At 53.6% G+C, this 18,118-nt stretch overlaps 2 protein-coding genes across 6 annotated transcripts in view; both read right to left on the bottom strand.

Moving 5' to 3' along the window:
• Positions 1 to 17,414, bottom strand: part of LOC132385734 (uncharacterized) — a 34,783-nt gene extending 17,369 nt beyond the window's left edge. The window contains exons 1-2 of one of the 5 annotated variants that reach the window (XM_059957944.1): positions 17,308 to 17,414; positions 16,335 to 16,560 (exon numbers count right to left, since the gene is read on the bottom strand). In XM_059957944.1, coding sequence (XP_059813927.1) covers positions 16,335 to 16,366 — 32 coding nt within the window. In that variant the 5' untranslated portion in view covers positions 16,367 to 16,560; positions 17,308 to 17,414. The other 4 variants (XM_059957942.1, XM_059957941.1, XM_059957943.1 and 1 more) reach the window with 4 other exon arrangements.
• A 558-nt stretch (positions 17,415 to 17,972) lies between these two features.
• LOC132385733 (histidine-rich glycoprotein-like) overlaps positions 17,973 to 18,118 on the bottom strand; it is a 4,682-nt gene continuing 4,536 nt past the window's right edge. The window contains exon 2 of the mRNA XM_059957939.1: positions 17,973 to 18,118. This exon is cut by the window's right edge and continues 2,372 nt beyond it. Within this exon, the coding sequence (XP_059813922.1) occupies positions 18,019 to 18,118 (100 nt within the window). The 3' untranslated portion in view covers positions 17,973 to 18,018.

The following is an 18,118-nucleotide window of genomic DNA, read 5'->3' as shown; positions in this document are numbered from 1 at the left end:
CAAAGAACGCAGATGCTCAAGTCCCTTATTTAACCCGTCTCCGTGCGGTGGACGTCAGGACCCGGCGGAACCCCGGACCTTATTTAACCCGTCTCCGTGCGGTGGACATCAGGACCCGGCGGAACCCCGGACCTTATTTAACCCGTCTCGGTGCGGTGGACATCAGGACCCGGCGGAACCCCGGACCTTATTTAACCTGTCTCCGTGCGGTGGACATCAGGACCCGGCGGAACCCCGGACTTTATTTAACCCGTCTCAGTGCGGTGGACATTAGGACCCAGGGGAACCCCGGACCTTATTTAACCCGTCTCGGTGCGGTGGACATCAGGACCCGGCGGAACCCCGGACCTTATTTAACCCGTCTCGGTGCGGTGGACATCAGGACCCGGCGGAACCCCGGACCTTATTTAACCTGTCTCCGTGCGGTGGACATCAGGACCCGGCGGAACCCCGGACCTTATTTAACCTGTCTCAGTGCGGTGGACATTAGGACCCGGCAGAGCTCTGAATCTGCAGTGTTTCTGTTCACGAAAATAATCACGATCACGATTCAGAATTTAGAAACCACAAATGCGATGAAGTTAAAAAATGAGACAACGTTCCTCCAGAATGATATCACAACAGCACATGGCAAAACAGACTACACCAGAAAATCCACATAACGTTTGGCAATCCCCAGTCCAGCGTCCGGAGAGGCTGCTGCGTATTAATATCGCGCTACTATCTTAGCACATTCCCCGGAAAGGAGCTCCAAATCCACCAGACAGAACAAGACCAAAAACTAAAGCTACAAGATCTGCACAAAACCACATAGTCACAACATATAGCTACAACAGTGCAAACAATAGCATAATTGATTAAAAAACCAGACCATGGGCACGGTAAAAATAGCCCAAAGATGTTAAAGGACTGCGAGTTCGAAACCACCACACAGTTTCCACAAGTCCCCAGGGTCCTGACAGACTCGCCATCCCACGCCGGCGGTCACGATTGAAAATAAAGTGGAAATAATAAAGTGATGGGAAAGAGGTGAAACGCCATCGGTCATTGGAAAAGCGTTAGGCTACAGTCGGTCAACGATCAGAACAATTTTAATGGAGAATGTGAAAGGCCCTGCCCCAGTGAAAGTGACAATTATTACTGAGCAACGCAGTGGTTTAATTATTGGGCTTTGGCATTTTGGGGTTTTGATCCTCCATGTCAACCCAGCACAGTGGAGAGCGCACTCGATAGCGTTCTGTCACTAGATAGAATGCTGGAACTGAAACATACGTTCTTAAGTGTTTTATATGCATAGAAAGGTAAAATATATACTAAGACAAACGTTTGACTAACTGACGCTAAATAATACCGGATGTACCTGTTCCGACTTACTTAGTAAGAGAACTTCCGATTTTTTTCTATCCCGATCCTCGATAACCCACGCACATCCTCCCATATACTTTAAATCATCTCTAGATTACTTATAGTAACTAATACAATGTAAATAATATGTAAATAGTTGTTCTACTGCATTGTTTAGGGAATAATGACAAGAAAAAAAAAGTCTGTACATGCTCGAACAACGAGTGCTGGAGAGAGCACCTCCGGGTTTTCACGATTCGCGGTTGGTTGAATTCGCGCGTGCGGAACTCGCGGATGAGGAGGGCCGGCCGTAGCTACTTGGCTACGTCCACACTAGACCGGATAATTTTGAAAGCGCCGGTTTTGCGTAAAAACGGTAGGCGTCCACACCAAGCGTTTTTGAAAATACCTCCGTCCAGGTTAAAGCGGGTGTTTGGGCGAATCTCCTCCTACTGGGCCCGCGCAGGGCACATCAAGCGGCGTGCTTGGGGTCGAATCTCGCCGTGCAAAGTGCGCGTTTGTCCAGTTACAGACTAGAAAAAAAACTTAGAAAGGAAATTGCCAAACGACGGGCGGCTGTTGTCTCTCACGCGGCAGGGCTTAAAACTTAAAAAAGAAACAAATACTGGAGCGTACGGAGACAACCGACGGGGAGTTCACGGACAGTATGACCCGGCTGACGACAAGCACTGAAAATCTGACTAACACTGGAAACATTTGCTACAGCCATAGTCTCTTCACCGATGAAAGGGGCGACAGCTACGTGCAATAATGGGCAAAAGTGAAATTTGCTGTTACCTCATTTGTTTGCCTTTAAGTAGGCCTCCGTCAGTCTCGATGGACCATGGATTTGCCCCTTGGGAAGTTTCCAGGGCGCAGGCCTGGGCAGGGTTGTGTGGGAGACCGGCAGTTGCCGAAGCTGCAAGTCTCCCCTCTCCACGCCACCGATGTTGTCCAAGGGAAGGGCACTGGGACCCATACAGCTTGGCACCGGTGTCGTCACAGAGCAATGTGTGGTTAAGTGCCTCGCTCAAGGACACACCCAAGGCTCGAACTAGTGGCCTCCCCAGATCACGAGACGAACGCCCTAACCACTTGGCCACGCGCCAACACTGTATCCTGCCAGCTCTTTCTGGATTATTTTGTTGTACTTAACAGGTGTAATAAAATGAGTTACTGGGCAAAAGGTGATTTTATTTTTACCTGAGTAAAAGTGAAACTTACAATTTTCCTTTCTCGGCCTTTAACATCTCCGCCGCTACGCCAAACATAAGCTACTACTTGAAAATTACATTCTGGAAGCAGTGACAATTGTATCTATTGAATGTTTGCACGAGCAATACATTAATACGCAGACTGGGAGACCGCTTCACTGACGACGCAGACTGGGAGACCGTTTCACTGAACACCTACGCTCGGTCCGCCAGAGAAAGCAGGATCTCTCAGTGGCCACACATTTTAATTCCACGTCCCATTCCCATTCTGATATGTCTGTCCACGGCCTCCTCTACTGTCAAGGTGAATCCAGACTCAGGTTGGAGGAACAACACCTTATATACTGGCTGCGTAGCCTCCAACCTGATGGCATGAACATTGACTTCTCTAACTTCCGTTAATGACCCTCCTCCCCTTCTTACCCCATCCCTGACAATATTTAGTTGTTTGTTTTTTTTCTCTCTCTCTCTGCCCATCACTCTGCCTGTTCTCCATCTCCCTCTGGTGCTCCCCCCTCCTCCTTTCTTTCTCCTGAGGCCTCCCGTCCCAAGATCCTTTCCCTTCTCCAGCTCTGTATCACTTTCGCCAATCACCTTTCCAGCTCTTAGCTTCACCCCACCCCCCCCCCCCCCCCCCCCGGTCCTCTCCTATCGTTTCGCATTCCCACCCACTACTTTCAAATCTCTTACTATCTTTCCTTACAGACAGTCCTGACGAAGGGTCTCGGCCCGAAACGTCGACAGCGCTTCTCCCTATAGACGCTGCCTGGCCTGCTGTGTTCCACCAGCACTTTGTGTTGCTTGAATTTCCAGCATCTGCAGATTTCCTTGTGTTTGTACATTTATAAAGCCCCTTCTTAAATGTATAAAGCATGTCTGCATTTCCATACAATGTTACATTAGGCTGTTACACATCTATTGTCAGAGAAGTATTTGCATAAACAGGTAAACCACTTTCATACGAGCAAGGATAGGAGATGGCAACGAGAGTGTACTTATTTATTCAGTAAGTTATGGGTCAAAGTATTTGGTGAGTACATTTCTGGCTTCAGTCTCGTTCTGCCGTCTGTTCTGAAATTGCGTTCTGTTCTGCGTTCAGGAAGACAATGAAATTCTGCCACTATCTGTTCCGGCATGTCACGACAGCGTTTCCAGAAATCCCCGGTTTTACCCCGTCCACACTGCTCTGCCCGAGCGGCTTTTTCAAATCTACGCACACTCTGGAGGGAGTTTTAGAAAATCTCCGTTTTCGGCGGGGCGGGGGGAGGAAGCCGCCGTTTCGGTGTGGACGGAGGGTCGAAACGAAGAGAAGAGGCTTCGGTTACGGACTTACCAGGTCTAGTGCGGACGTAGCCTTGGACAATGGTCTCAAGTTTAGCAGGTCAGAAACTCCTGCCCACGTTTAATTGCTGTGATTAGATTGTCCGAGGGTCAAAGGTCAGTTCAGTGTCCACAAAGTGGGGAGGGGGGGGGCGGGGGGAAAACGAAGACAACTGGTTTGCCTGCTTCCCTCGCCCTTGATCGGACTGTGGCTTCCTCTGGCCAATGACGTTATCCCACAAGAGTAAGAAATCCCACCCCCCCCCCAGTGATTAAATCTTCAGGCCGGAGTGGGACAATTTAAAATTTGCCATGCTGTGGGAGTCTGTATACAGTAGTTGCATTAAACATACCGTACAGTCCTTATCCGCGGGTTCCGCACGCGCGGATTCAACCGACCGCGGATCAGGAAAACCCGAAGTTCTCTCTCCGGCACTCGCTGTTTGAGCACGTACAGACTATTTTTTCTTGTCATTATTCCCTAAACAATACAGTATAACAACTATTTTACATAGCCTTTACATCGTGTTAGGTATTATAAGTAATCTAGAGATGATTTAAAAGTACAGGCAGTCCCCGGGTTATGAACGAGTTCCGTTCCTGAGTCCGTCTTTAAGTCGGATTTGAAGTCGGAACAGGTACATCCCGTATTATTTAGCATCAGTTAGTCAAACGTTTTTCTTAGTATATAGTACATATTTTACCTTTCTATGCATATAAAACACTTAAGAAACATACGTATTTCAATAATTAAACCACTGCGTTGCTCAGTAATAATTGTCACTTTCATCGAGGCAGGGCCTTTCACATGCTCCATTAAAATTGTTCTGATCGTTGACCGACTGTAGCCGAACGCTTTTCCAATGACCGATGGCATTTCACCTCTTTCCCATCACTTTATTACTTCCACCTCATTTTCAATCGCGATCGTGAATATTTTCGTGAACAGAAACACCGCGGATTCAGAGCTGCGCCACTGGGTCCTAATGTCCACCGCACTGAGACAGGTTAAATAAGGTCCGGGGTTCCGCCGGGTCCTAATGTCCACTGCACCGAGATAGGTTAAATAAGGTCCGGGGTTCCGGCGGGTCCTAATGTCCACCGCACTGAGACAGGTTAAATAAGGTCCGGGGTTCCGCCGGGTCCTAATGTCCACCGCACTGAGACAGGTTAAATAAGGTCCGGGGTTCCGCCGGGTCCTAATGTCCACTGCACCGAGATAGGTTAAATAAGGTCCGGGGTTCCGCCGGGTCCTGATGTCCACCGCACTTAGACAGGTTAAATAAGGTCCGGGGTTCCGCCGGGTCCTAATATCCACTGCACCGAGACAGGATCAAATAAGGTCCGGGGTTCCGCCGGGTCCTAAAGTCCACCGCACCGAGACAGGATCAAATAAGGTCTGGGGTTCTGCTGGGTCCTAAAGTCCACTACACTGAGACAGGTTAAATAAGGTCCGGGGTTCCGCCGGGTACTAATGTCCACTGCACCGAGACAGGATCAAATAAGGTCCGGGGTTCCGCCGGGTCCTAATGTCCACCGCACCGAGACAGGATCAAATAAGGTCTGGGGTTCCGCCGGGTCCTAAAGTCCACCGCACTGAGATAAATAAGGTTAAATAAGGTCTGGGGTTCTGCTGGGTCCTAAAGTCCACCACACTGAGATGGGTTAAATAAGGGACTTGAGCATCCGCATTTTTTGGTATCCGCGGATCCTGGAACCAATCCCCCACGGATAAGGAGGGCCGACTGTATATAGTTGAGCGGCACTCTCTTTTGAGTTGGAGTTCATAGCTAAGCAGGGAGGAGTGTTGCGCATTTAATGTTTCAGTGATATTGATTAAGCATTCTTGTTTGTTTAAACAATTAAATACAGGTTATATGCACAAACATGTAAATTGCATATGTCAACGTTCTAACCACGTGATAGGCGCACCCTCGTTTAACGATGGAGTTAGGCCCACAATTTGGAACTCGGGCGTCTTCCTTTGAATCAGTTTAGTGTTCTGAAAGTTACAAAGCATAACAAATCACTGCTACACTACCGTCCCACGGACGTCAGGCAACAGTCATTGACCTTTCTTATATCCTCCATATGCACGAGGAGTAAAAGTCTTTTTGTTACATCTCCATCTAAAAGTGCAACGTGCATTCATAGTCATTTATAATAAATAGGACAGTTCATCAGTCTGACGGCCTGGTGGGAGAAGCTGACCCGGAGCCTGTCGGTCCTGGCTTTTATGCTGCGGGACCGTTTCCCGGGTGGGAGAAGCTGGAACAGTTTGTGTTCGGGATGACTCGGGTCCCCAGTGATCCTTCGGGCCCCTTTTCACACCCCTGTCTCTGTAAACGTCCTGAATGGTGGGGAGTTCACATCTACAGATGTGCCGGGCTGTCCGCACCACTCTCTGCAGAGTCCTGCGACTGAGGGAGGTACAGTTCCCGTACCGGGCCGTGATGCAGCCGGTCGGGATGCTCTCAATTGTGCCCCTGCCATTGAGGGAGGTACAGTTCCCGTACCGGGCCGTGATGCAGCCGGTCGGGATGCCCTCGATCGTGCCCCTGCGACTGAGGGAGGTACAGTTCCCGTACCGGGCCGTGATGCAGACGGTCGGGATGCCCTCGATCGTGCCCCTGCCATTGAGGGAGGTACAGTTCCCGTACCGGGCCGTGATGCAGACAGTCAGGATGCCCTCAGTCGTGCCCCTGTAGAAAGTCCTGAGGATTTGGGGGGCCCCCACACCAAACTTCCTCAACCGTCTGAGGTGAGAGAGACGCTGTTGTGCCTTTCTCACTGCACAGCCGATGTGGACAGACCGGGTGAGATCCTCGGTGATGTGGAGCTTGAAGCTGTTCACCCTCTCAACCCCAGATCCATTGGTGTCAATAGGGGTTGACCCGTCTCCATTCCCCCTGTCATCCACAACCAGATCCTCTGTTTTTATGAAATTGGGGGATTCCCGGTGCACAAGGCCGGTCTGAAAACGAATCCCAGCCTCGCAGCGTCTGCGGGCATCACTTCCATTCGATACTCTGCACGCAGCAGAGGCAGACGGCTCTCAAGCAACGGGCAGATGGGTGGGAACCAACTCTTCCCCGCGCTGTCAGCCAAAGTGAACTTTACACAAAGTACGGAGCTTATCTCTGCGCAGATAGGGTAGGAAACATTCTCAAGGACTCTCTCTGCTCCAATGTAGCCTTTCCACAGCTGATCGCAATTTTCAGAACAGGAAGTTCTGGAGGAGCCGAGCATTCTTTATTTCTTAATTTCTTTCCTACCCCCCACCCTGGAGTTGCGCTCTCATTTAAGTTTAGCGCCGTCAACTTCTTTTCTCTTCAAATCTTTTTATTGATTTTAAACGAACGTAAATGAAACATGAATACAGAGAGCTTGAGAGTACGAAATTAATAGGTTAAGGTATAAATACAAATAGATGACAATAACCTCCCAAACTCACAGTAATTACGAAAAGTGGAGTAAATAAGAACCCCCCCCAACAAAAAAAAAGAACAAAAAATACCTAACGACCCTAGTTTCGGTCATTCCGGCCAGGTCATCCCTGAACCGGCCTTGTGTAAGAATTTGGTTGGCTCCCCGTTCAAAAGCTTGGGTCACAGAGCAGACTAAAGCAGCTACTCGTTGACAGTCAGGGTCTCGCTGGATCCTCATCTCCCGCGAGTATAACCTTCAATTCTTCACGTTGAGTTCATTTCTCACAACACGCGTCCTAATGACTCCAGTTGGGAATGAACAGTTCCTTTCAGTGGAACAGAAACTGTAAAAGCAATTAGACTCTCGCCAGAAGTTAATTCTCAGGTTTCAGATTTCGAGTTATCCCCTTTAGAGAGCCCGTCGCCCTGACATTTACACCACCCTTCCCAGAGAAAATGCACTCACATTGGCCACTTTATTAGGTTCACCTGTACACCTGTTCGTTAAAGAAATATCTATTAAGTCACGTGGCAGCAACTCAACGCATAAAAGCATGGAAGCACGGTCAAGAGGTTCAGTTGTTCAGACCATACATCAAAATGGGGAAGAAATCTGATCTAAGTCACTTTGAGCGTGGAATGATTGTTGGTGGCAGACAGGGTGGCTTGAGCGACTCAGAAACTGCTATTTGCACGCTCATCTCTCGAATTTACAAAGAATGGTGCGAACAACGAAAAAAAAAACATGCCAAATATACACGGCGGCGTAGGTAACTCCATCCAAAATAATTAAGGGTAGTTAAAGTCAGGTTTAGGAAAAGTCAGTTTAGCTCATATGAAAATGTTGAATAAATGGCCTCCGAGTTGCTTCCAATTTAACTGAAGGGTCGAAGACAACACTTCTAATTTTTTTTCTAAACCCAAACAAGAAATAGTTTGAGAAAACCACTGAAATACAGTTGGAGATGCCGTTTAGAGTTATAATCAGAGTTTTTGTATCCTTAGAAGTTTCACCTCAGTGTGTATAAAATTTACATATATATATATATATATATATTGACAATGTCGAATATATATATATATATATTCTCTTCCTCCCTCTGTCCAAGGTAGTGTGCTTGAGTACATAGTGTTTCCTAAAATCGGCCATTTCAGTTCCTAATTCTCTTCATAAACTTTTCCACGTGGGTTTCGGGCCAAGGTTTCACGCCAAAAGAACGCGCCGATACAGGTATAGCGAAACGCAGAAGTTACAAATCTGCGGCACGTCACAGGCCCTGCGGCCCAGCGTGTTGTGCCGACCCACTCCAGAAGCCGCCAAGAATCTCCCGACCGCACGGCCCCTCTATTTTTCTGAGCTCCATGCACCCATCCAGGAGTCTCTTAAAAGACCCTATCGTATCCACCTCCACCACCGTCACCGGCAGCCCATTCCACAAACTCACCACTCTCTGTGTGAAAAACTCACCCCTGACACCCACTAAAACTACGCCCCCTCGTGTTAGCCATTTCAGCCCTGGGGAGAAAAAGAGAAAATGCTTCTCGAAGTCTTTATTCCCCTTGGCAGATCTCACAGTAAATCTTGTTGGAATTTGTCCCTTCTGTCGCGCCGTGATCCGTTTTCCTTGCCAGTTGGTTTCCGGGACAACTGCAGGTCCCTCCTTCACCCACCGTTCGCAGAGCCGACAGTCGGGGGAGTGAGACGGCGCCGACTCAGGCTGTTCGGCCCGACGGCCCCATGCCGGCTGTGGCTGCCCCACTCTCCTGTGCTCAGCCCACACCCCTCCAGGAACCTCTCTATGCCCCCTCTGCACCGGCCTCCCCGGGGTCCAGGGTACCGTCAAGGAGTGGTGCCTCAGCGACGGGCAGGGTAGAGCACTAAGGCCCCCCCCCCCCCCCCGTCACACAGGACGTGCCCCCTTCTCATTGTTGCTGTCGGGAAAGAGGTACAGGAGCCTGAAGACACACACTCAGAGATTCAGGAACAGTTTCTTCCCCTCCGCCATCAGGGAGGAGGTACAGGAGCCTGAAGACACACACTCAGCGATTCAGGAACAGCTTCTTCCCGTCCGCCATCGGGGAGGAGGTACAGGAGCCTGAAGACACACACTCAGCGATTCAGGAACAGCTTCTTCCCCTCCGCCATCAGGGAGGAGGTACAGGAGCCTGAAGACACACACTCAGCGATTCAGGAACAGCTTCTTCCCGTCTGCCATCAGGGAGGAGGTACAGGAGCCTGAAGACACACACTCAGCGATTCAGGAACAGCTTCATCCCCTCCGCCATCAGGGAGGAGGTACAGGAGGCTGAAGACACACACTCAGCGATTCAGGAACAGCTTCATCCCCTCCGCCATCAGGGAGGAGGTACAGGAGGCTGAAGACACACACTCAGCGATTCAGGAACAGCTTCTTCCCCTCCGCCATCAGGGAGGAGGTACAGGAGGCTGAAGACACACACTCAGCGATTCAGGAACAGCTTCTTCCCCTCCGCCATCAGGGAGGAGGTACAGGAGCCTGAAGACACACACTCAGCGATTCAGGAACAGCTTCTTCCCCTCCGCCATCAGGGAGGAGGTACAGGAGCCTGAAGACACACACTCAGCGATTCAGGAACAGCTTCTTCCCCTCCGCCATCAGGGAGGGGGTACAGGAGCCTGAAGACACACACTCAGCGATTCAGGAACAGCTTCTTCCCCTCCGCCATCAGGGAGGAGGTACAGGAGCCTGAAGACACACACTCAGCGATTCAGGAACAGCTTCTTCCCCTCCGCCATCAGGGAGGAGGTACAGGAGCCTGAAGACACACACTCAGTGATTCAGGAACAGCTTCTTCCCCTCCGCCATCAGGGAGGAGGTACAGGAGTCTGAAGACAAACACTCAGCGATTCAGGAACAGCTTCTTCCCCTCCGCCATCAGGGAGGAGGTACAGGAGTCTGAAGACACACACTCAGCGATTCAGGAACAGCTTCTTCCCCTCCGCCATCAGGGAGGAGGTACAGGAGCCTGAAGACACACACTCAACGATTCAGGAACAGCTTCTTCCCCTCCGCCATCAGGGAGGAGGTACAGGAGTCTGAAGACACACACTCAGCGATTCAGGAACAGCTTCTTCCCCTCCGCCATCAGGGAGGAGGTACAGGAGCCTGAAGACACACACTCAGCGATTCAGGAACAGCTTCTTCCCCTCTGCCATCCGATTTCTGAATGGACACTGAACCCATGAACACGACCTCACTAGTTTTTCAATTGTCTTTTTGCACAACTTATTAAATTTATTGTGTGTATTTACAATATGGTGTAAAAGTCTGAGGCACATATATGTAGGCACAGCACTGCAGTAATTTTATGTATTGCACTGTACTGCTGACACAAAAAAACCCTAATTTCATGAGACGATAAACTTGATTCTTTTGTGGACTGAGAGTGGGAAGGGGGCAGGGAGAGGGGAATCATGTTTGGGAAAATGGGGAGAGGGGAATCATGTTTGGGAAAAGGGGCAGGGAGAGGGGGAATCATGTTTGGGAAAATGGGAAGGGAGAGGGGAATCATGTTTGGGAAAAGGGGAAGGGAGAGGGGAATCATGGTTGGGGAAAGGGGAAGGGAGAGGGGAATCATGGCTGGGAAAAGGGGAAGGGAGAGGGGAATCATGGCTGGGGAAAGGGGAAGGGAGAGGGGAATCATGGTTGGGAAAAGGGGAAGGGAGAGGGGAATCATGGTTGGGAAAAGGGGAAGGGAGAGGGGAATCATGTTTGGGAAAAGGGGAAGGGAGAGGGGGAATCATGTTTGGGAAAAGGGGAAGGGAGAGGGGGGAATCATGGTTGGGAAAAGGGGAAGGGAGAGGGGAATCATGTTTGGGGAAAGGGGAAGGGAGAGGGGGAATCATGGTTGGGAAAAGGGGAAGGGAGAGGGGAATCATGGTTGGGGAAAGGGGAAGGGAGAGGGGAATCGGCTGGGGAAAGGGGAAGGGAGAGGGGAATCATGGTTGGGGAAAGGGGAAGGGAGAGGGGGAATCATGGTTGGGAAAAGGGGAAGGGAGAGGGGAATCATGGTTGGGGAAAGGGGAAGGGAGAGGGGAATCATGGCTGGGGAAAGGGGAAGGGAGAGGGGAATCATGGTTGGGAAAAGGGGAAGGGAGAGGGGAATCATGTTTGGGAAAAGGGGAAGGGAGAGGGGGAATCATGTTTGGGAAAAGGGGAAGGGAGAAGGGGGAATCATGGTTGGGAAAAGGGGAAGGGAGAGGGGAATCATGTTTGGGGAAAGGGGAAGGGAGAGGGGGAATCATGGTTGGGAAAAGGGGAAGGGAGAGGGGAATCATGGTTGGGGAAAGGGGAAGGGAGAGGGGAATCATGGTTGGGAAAAGGGGAAGGGAGAGGGGAATCATGGTTGGGAAAAGGGGAAGGGAGAGGGGAATCATGGTTGGAAAAGGGGAAGGGAGAGGGGAATCATGTTTGGGAAAAGGGGAAGGGTGAGGGGATTCATGGTTGGGAAAAGGGGAAGGGTGAGGGGATTCATGGTTGGGAAAAGGGGAAGGGAGAGGGGATTCATGGTTGGGAAAAGGGGAAGGGAGAGGGGAATCATGTTTGGGAAAATGGGGAGAGGAGAATCATGTTTGGGAAAATGGGGAGAGGGGAATCATGTTTGGGAAAATGGGGAAGGGAGAGGGGAATCATGGTTGGAAAAGGGGAAGGGAGAGGGGGATCATGGTTGGAAAAAAGGGGAAGGGAGAGGGGAATCATGGTTGGGAAAAGGGGAAGGGAGAGGGGGATCATGGTTGGGAAAAGGGGGAAGGGAGAGGGGAATCATGGTTGGAAAAAAGGGGAAGGGAGAGGGGGATCATGGTTGGGAAAAGGGGAAGGGAGAGGGGAATCACGGTTGGGAAAAGGGGGAAGGGAGAGGGGAATCATGGTTGGGAAAAAGGGAAGGGAGTGGGGAGGCAGGGTTGTGCGCGGCCTAGTGGTTAAGGCGTTGGACTGGCAATCCGAGGGTTGTGAGTTCGAGCCCCGGCCAAGGCGGCGTGTTGTGTCCTTGAGCGAGGCACTTAACCACACACATCACTCCGGTCCGCCCGGCTGAAAACGGGTACCGGCAAAACGCTGGGGGTTAACCTCGGGATAGACTGGCGTCCTATCCGGGGCGGGAGTCTCGTACTCTCAGTCGCTTCACGCCACGGAAACCGGCCTGATGAGCCAATAAGGCTCGGGGCAGGGTTTAACTTGAGTGGGAAGGTTTAACTTGAGTGAGAAGGGGGCAGGGAGAGGGGGAATCGTGGCTGGGAGAAGGGAGAGGGGAGGGAGACATAAACCAATTGTTTGGAATCAAATGACCTTGCCTGGCGTCTCAGGGGCCGGGTGGGCATCTCTGTGTGGCAGTCCCTCCCCTGCCGCCTGTCCCACACCCCTCCGCCCTCGCTATTCCCTATCCCGCCAGATTTACAAATCGCTCTCCGCTCCACGGCGACGCGTCACCGTGCCGCACAGAACTCACCCTGAACATATTGCACCTCAACTGCGGAAAGAGGAATGGGGAATGGTGGATTGGGGGGGGGGGGGATGAGAGCTGGGGAAGCCGATGCCCAGACGGAATCCTGGGTGTCGCTCTCCCCCGACCCGAGCCTGGCCTCATCGCGGCAGAGGAGGAGGAGGAGACGGCGGCCGCGGAATTGAAACGGGCGGCGGCCGGGAGACCCCGCTTTCGCCGGCGGCTCGGTGGAGCGGTCTCCCGAGTCGCGCCGGGTCCCGCCGACGGAAGGGAGGTCACCGGGCGACCCCAGCAGACGGGCAGGTGAAGGGTTGCCTCGCCTGGAAGGGGACCGTTTGGAGGGCCCCGAACGGAGGCGGGGGGAGGAGGGGGGGGGGCAGGGTGCTTCGCTTCGGGGTGAGGGGGTGCAGGGGGTGAGGGCCGGGAGGGAGGGACGACGGACCAGGGCCTGCCGCGGGCCCCTGCGGGATGCCGAGCACGGGGGTGTGCGAGGACACGAGCACTGCCAGGGCGCTGGGACGACGGGGTGAGCCCGGACGGTCAGGAGATGCGGGGTCGGTAGCGGAGGGAGGCAAACCCCAATCTTCTTCGGAGGAGGGGGACATCCCCGACGTTCCGGAGAGGGAGAGCCACCTCCTGGGAGCAGATCCGGCGGGGACGGAGGAACTGAGAAAAGGGGGAAGGGGCACGGTGAAGACAGCCGTGCGAGTCACGTCAAGTCACATTTCGACCATAACTGCTGGTACAGTACACAGTAAAAACGAGACAACGTTCCTCCAGGACCATGGTGTTACACGATACAGTACAAAAACTAGACAGAACTACGTAAAAAACAACACAGAGAAAGCTACACTGGACGACAGACCTACCCAGGACTGCATAAAGTGCACAAAACAGCGCAGGCATTACGATAAATAATAAACAGGACAATAGGGCACAGCAGAGAGCCGAAGGTTGGTTGTCCGATGGCTCGGGGGGCGGGGGGGGGGGGGGTTTGAATCTGTGACATGAATGGTCCGGGATAAAGATGTCTTGCTGACAGCTTGTCCCCAGAGAGGGAGGCAGAGAGATCGAGAAAGGGGGAAGGAGAAGTTAACAGAAGTTACAGAGAAGTCAATGTTCATGCCATCAGGTTGGAGGCTACCCAGCCAGTACATAAGGTGTATGCTTCTCTAACTTTCGTTAATACCCCTCCTCCCCTTCTTACCCCATCCCTGACATATTTAGCTTTTGTCTCTCTCTGCCTGTTCTCCATCTCCCTCTGGTGCTCCCCCCCCTTTCTTTCTCCTGAGGCCTCCCGGCCCATGATCCTTTCCCTTCTCCAGCTCTGTATCCCTTTCGCCAATCACCTTTCCGGCTCTCAGCTTCACCCCACCCCCTCCTGTCTTCTCCTGTCATTTCGCATTTCCCCCCCCAGCCCACTACTTTCAAATCTCTTACTATCTTTCCTTTCGGTTAGTCCTGACGAAGGTTCTCGGCCTGAAACGTCGACAGTGCTTCTCCCTATAGATGCTGCCTGGCCTGCTGTGTTCCACCAGCATTTTGTGTGTGTTGTTGCTTGAATTTCCAGCATCTGCAGATTTCCTCGTCTGGACAGTTCTTCTCCCTGTAGACGCTGCCCGGCCTGCTGTGTTCCATTGGCATTTTGTGTGTGTTGTTGCCTGAATTCCCAGCATCTGCAGATTTCCTCGTCTGGACAGTTCTTCTCCCTATAGACGCTGCCCGGCCTGCTGCGTTCCACCATTATTTCGTGTGTGTGTGTTGCCTGAATTCCCAGCATCTGCAGATTTCCTGGCGTTAGCAACATGGAGGTCGAGGTGGCGGAGGAGGAGTTGGGGAGGGTTTGGAACCGGGACCGTTCCACCTCGCCAGTGAGGAGGGAGGAGTAGCTGGGGCCCATGGGGGAGAGGGCGTGTGGTTACATCTCAGGTCTGGAGAAGGTGTGAGGAGCTGAGGGAGGAATTGTTGAGGGTGACGACGAGCCCTACCCCCCCCAGATGGATGAGGGTGGTGGTGGGGGGGGGGAACTGGGAGGCTCTCACATTGAGGAAGAAGCTGGGAGTTTCAAAGCCATCTTGACGGGGGACAGGGGCTGAAAACGGCGGGGGGGGGGGGGGGAGTCAGGGTACATTTGGGAAGGGACCGTCTGTGAACCAAAGGATGGTGGGGGCGGGTGTGTCAAGGTCCGAGGACAGGACTGTGCGGCAGGGCCGGGAACAGGCAGAGGCAACGGGGCCTACCCGGGCAGCCAGTGTCCTCTTGTCCTCGAGTTCTCCCTTGCACAGATCAAACAGACCGCGTCCCGCAAATTCAACCATCTTAACGCTGGTCGGATTCCACCTGACCTCTTCCCTCTGTTTCCCCCCCTCCACTCCTCCCGGGGGGTGCACTTCCCCCTCATCCCCTACTAACAGAAGACATTTCACAAACCACTACCACCCACCACCAATGACCCAACTCCTCCCCGTTGTTCTTTTTGTAAACTCTCACAAAAGTTTTGCCCGCGCGGGAATGAAGTTTCACTCCACGTATCTTAAAACAGGTTATTAGAACTTCTTTTACCTGACCCCCCCCTCCCCCGGGCTACGCCTTAAACTAAACCCATACTTCGCAGATGAGTCGAGGACAACAATTGCACATTGCTTTTTTTTAAAAAAAATTAAGCTCTCAATAGTGATTAAAAAAAACACAACACAAGAGAAACCTCGCGTCGATTCGACCGTCAGGGTTAAACTCCAGCTGGGAACCGGTAATCAAGACGGGAGGTTAACTCCCCGCCCTCTCCCCTCCGGTGGTGGTGGGGGGGCCGGGGTTAACCGGGGAGCGTTTAACCCTCAGTGGTAAACAAGACGGGGGTTAACTCCCCGCCCCCTCCCCTCCGGTGGTGGGGGGCGCCGGGGTTAACCGGGGAGCGTTTAACCCTTAGCGGTAATTAAGACGGGGGTGAACCCCGCCCTCTCCCCTCCGGTGGTGGTGGGGGGGCCGGGGTTAACGGGGGAGTGTTTAACTCTCAGTGGTAAACAAGACGGGAGTTAACTCCCCGCCCCCTCCCCTCCGGTGGTGGGGGGCGCCGGGGTTAACCGGGGAGCGTTTAACCCTTAGCGGTAATTAAGACGGGGGTGAACCCCGCCCTCTCCCCTCCGGTGGTGGTGGGGGGGCCGGGGTTAACGGGGGAGTGTTTAACCCTCAGTGGTAAACAAGACGGGAGTTAACTCCCCGCCCCCTCCCCTCCGGTGGTGGGGGGCGCCGGGGTTAACCGGGGAGCGTTTAACCCTTAGTGGTAATCAAGACGGGAGTTAACTCCCCGCCCTCTCCCCTCCGGTGGTGGTGGGGGGGGGCCGGGGTTAACCGGGGAGCGCTTAACCCTCAGTGGTAAACAAGACGGGGGTTAACTCCCCGCCCCCTCCCCTCCGGTGGTGGTGGGGGGGGGGCCGGGGTTAACCGGGGAGCGCTTAACCCTTAGAACATAGACAGGTGCCCCCCGCCACACGCGGTGGGATGGGGAGGGAGGGGGGGGGAAATCTGGGTCTGAAAGAGGAGTGCTTACCCCCCCGTGCAGCCTCGCAGGACGTTCCCCATCGCCTCCGGCCTTCAGGGAGTCATTGTCGTCGCTCCCTCCGCCCGCGTCTTGTTAACAAAACCTACACGCCGTGACTTTCCCCATTTCCGTGTTGACTTTCCCTCGCCCTGACTCAGGTGAGGAGGAGGAGGAGGAGGGTGGGGGGAGAGGGAGCAGCCGCTGGAACGGACCCTCCGGGTATATTTAAAGGAGGCTGGGGGAGGGGGTGAGAAGGATAGATTAGCCTGGGGTTACGAGGAGGAGGAGGGTGGGGGGGAGAGGGAGCAGCCGCTGGAACGGACCCTCCGGGTATATTTAAAGGGGGCGGGGGGGAGAAGGATAGATTAGCCTGGGGTTACGAGGAGGAGGAGGGTGGGGGGAGAGGGAGCAGCCGCTGGAACGGACCCTCCGGGTATATTTAAAGGGGGCGGGGGGGAGAAGGATAGATTAGCCTGGGGTTACGAGGAGGAGGAGGGTGGGGGGAGAGGGAGCAGCCGCTGGAACGGACCCTCCGGGTATATTTAAAGGGGGCGGGGGGGAGAAGGATAGATTAGCCTGGGGTTACGAGGAGGAGGAGGGTGGGGGGAGAGGGAGCAGCCGCTGGAACGGACCCTCCGGGTATATTTAAAGGGGGCGGGGGGGAGAAGGATAGATTAGCCTGGGGTTACGAGGAGGAGGAGGGTGGGGGGAGAGGGAGCAGCCGCTGGAACGGACCCTCCGGGTATATTTAAAGGGGGCGGGGGGGAAAAGGATAGATTAGCCTGGGGTTACGAGGAGAACGGGGTGAGGAGGAGGAGGGGAGGGGTTTAATAAACGGGCCATGTTGGAATAGCGGAGCAGTCTCGACGGGCCGAGCGGCCCCCGTCTGGCTCCTGTTTCTTGCGGGGCCAGAGTCCCCGTGGGTGGGGTGGGAGAAGTTTTGCCCTCCCCACGCAACAGGTGCGAATGAAAAACATCTCACTCTCACTCTCTCTCTGCCTCGGACTTCTCAAGTCTGTTTATATTCCGTCGTCGTCCGTCCCCTCCCTCCTTTTCTTTTTATTAACCTCGCTGCTTCCTGTTGGACGTGGCAGGGGAAATTATCTCCGCATTTTGGAGATGTTTTAGGTCTGACGTGGTGTTGGGGCGGCGGAGCGAAACTCCCGTCAGCGTGCGGGTTAATTCTGTCCTTTCCCCCCCCCCCCGCCTCTCGGCCGGTTTCGATCCCCGAACGGGGGGGGAAGAGGTGCTAGGGTCGGGGTCTGCAGTGGGGTGGGGGAGGGGGGAGATGAAGTTCCCCCCCCCAGTGGAAATCCTTCTCCCCCCCCCCTCCACTCCCTATCCCCACGACATGGGGGTCGTCGCTGGGTAGAGTCTCGTTCACGGGCACCCCCCCTCCCACCCCCGTGTTCTGTGACCGGGAGGGGGTCAGTGCGAGAGCTGGCAGCCTCCCCCCCCCTCCCGGGTCCGGCCACTTCACTCCCGCCCTCCTGGAAGGGGAGAGGTTTGGGGGGGGGGTCGCGGGTGGACTTTTGCTCCTGGGGTCCGTTCGCACGGCTCCCCTGGGTCGGGGGCTCTGCCGGGGAGGGGGGGGCCCTCAGCCGGACACGGACGTATCCCCCTTTTTGCAGAGGCGTTACGGTGTGTGTGTGTGTGGGGGGGGGGGGTGGTTTCCCAGGAACGATGCCCCACTTCATTCCCCCCCCCCCAGGGAATCGAGCGGTTTATAAATAGCGATGATCGCATTTTCATTGGAATGTCCCCCCACCCGACTCCGTGCATTTTTCGCGTAA

This window comes from Hypanus sabinus (genome assembly GCF_030144855.1).
Source record: "Hypanus sabinus isolate sHypSab1 chromosome X2 unlocalized genomic scaffold, sHypSab1.hap1 SUPER_X2_unloc_13, whole genome shotgun sequence".
In the NCBI taxonomy this organism is placed as follows: domain Eukaryota; kingdom Metazoa; phylum Chordata; class Chondrichthyes; order Myliobatiformes; family Dasyatidae; genus Hypanus; species Hypanus sabinus.
Note: the sequence above shows the minus strand (reverse complement) of the source record. Positions and strands in the feature narration are given on the sequence as shown.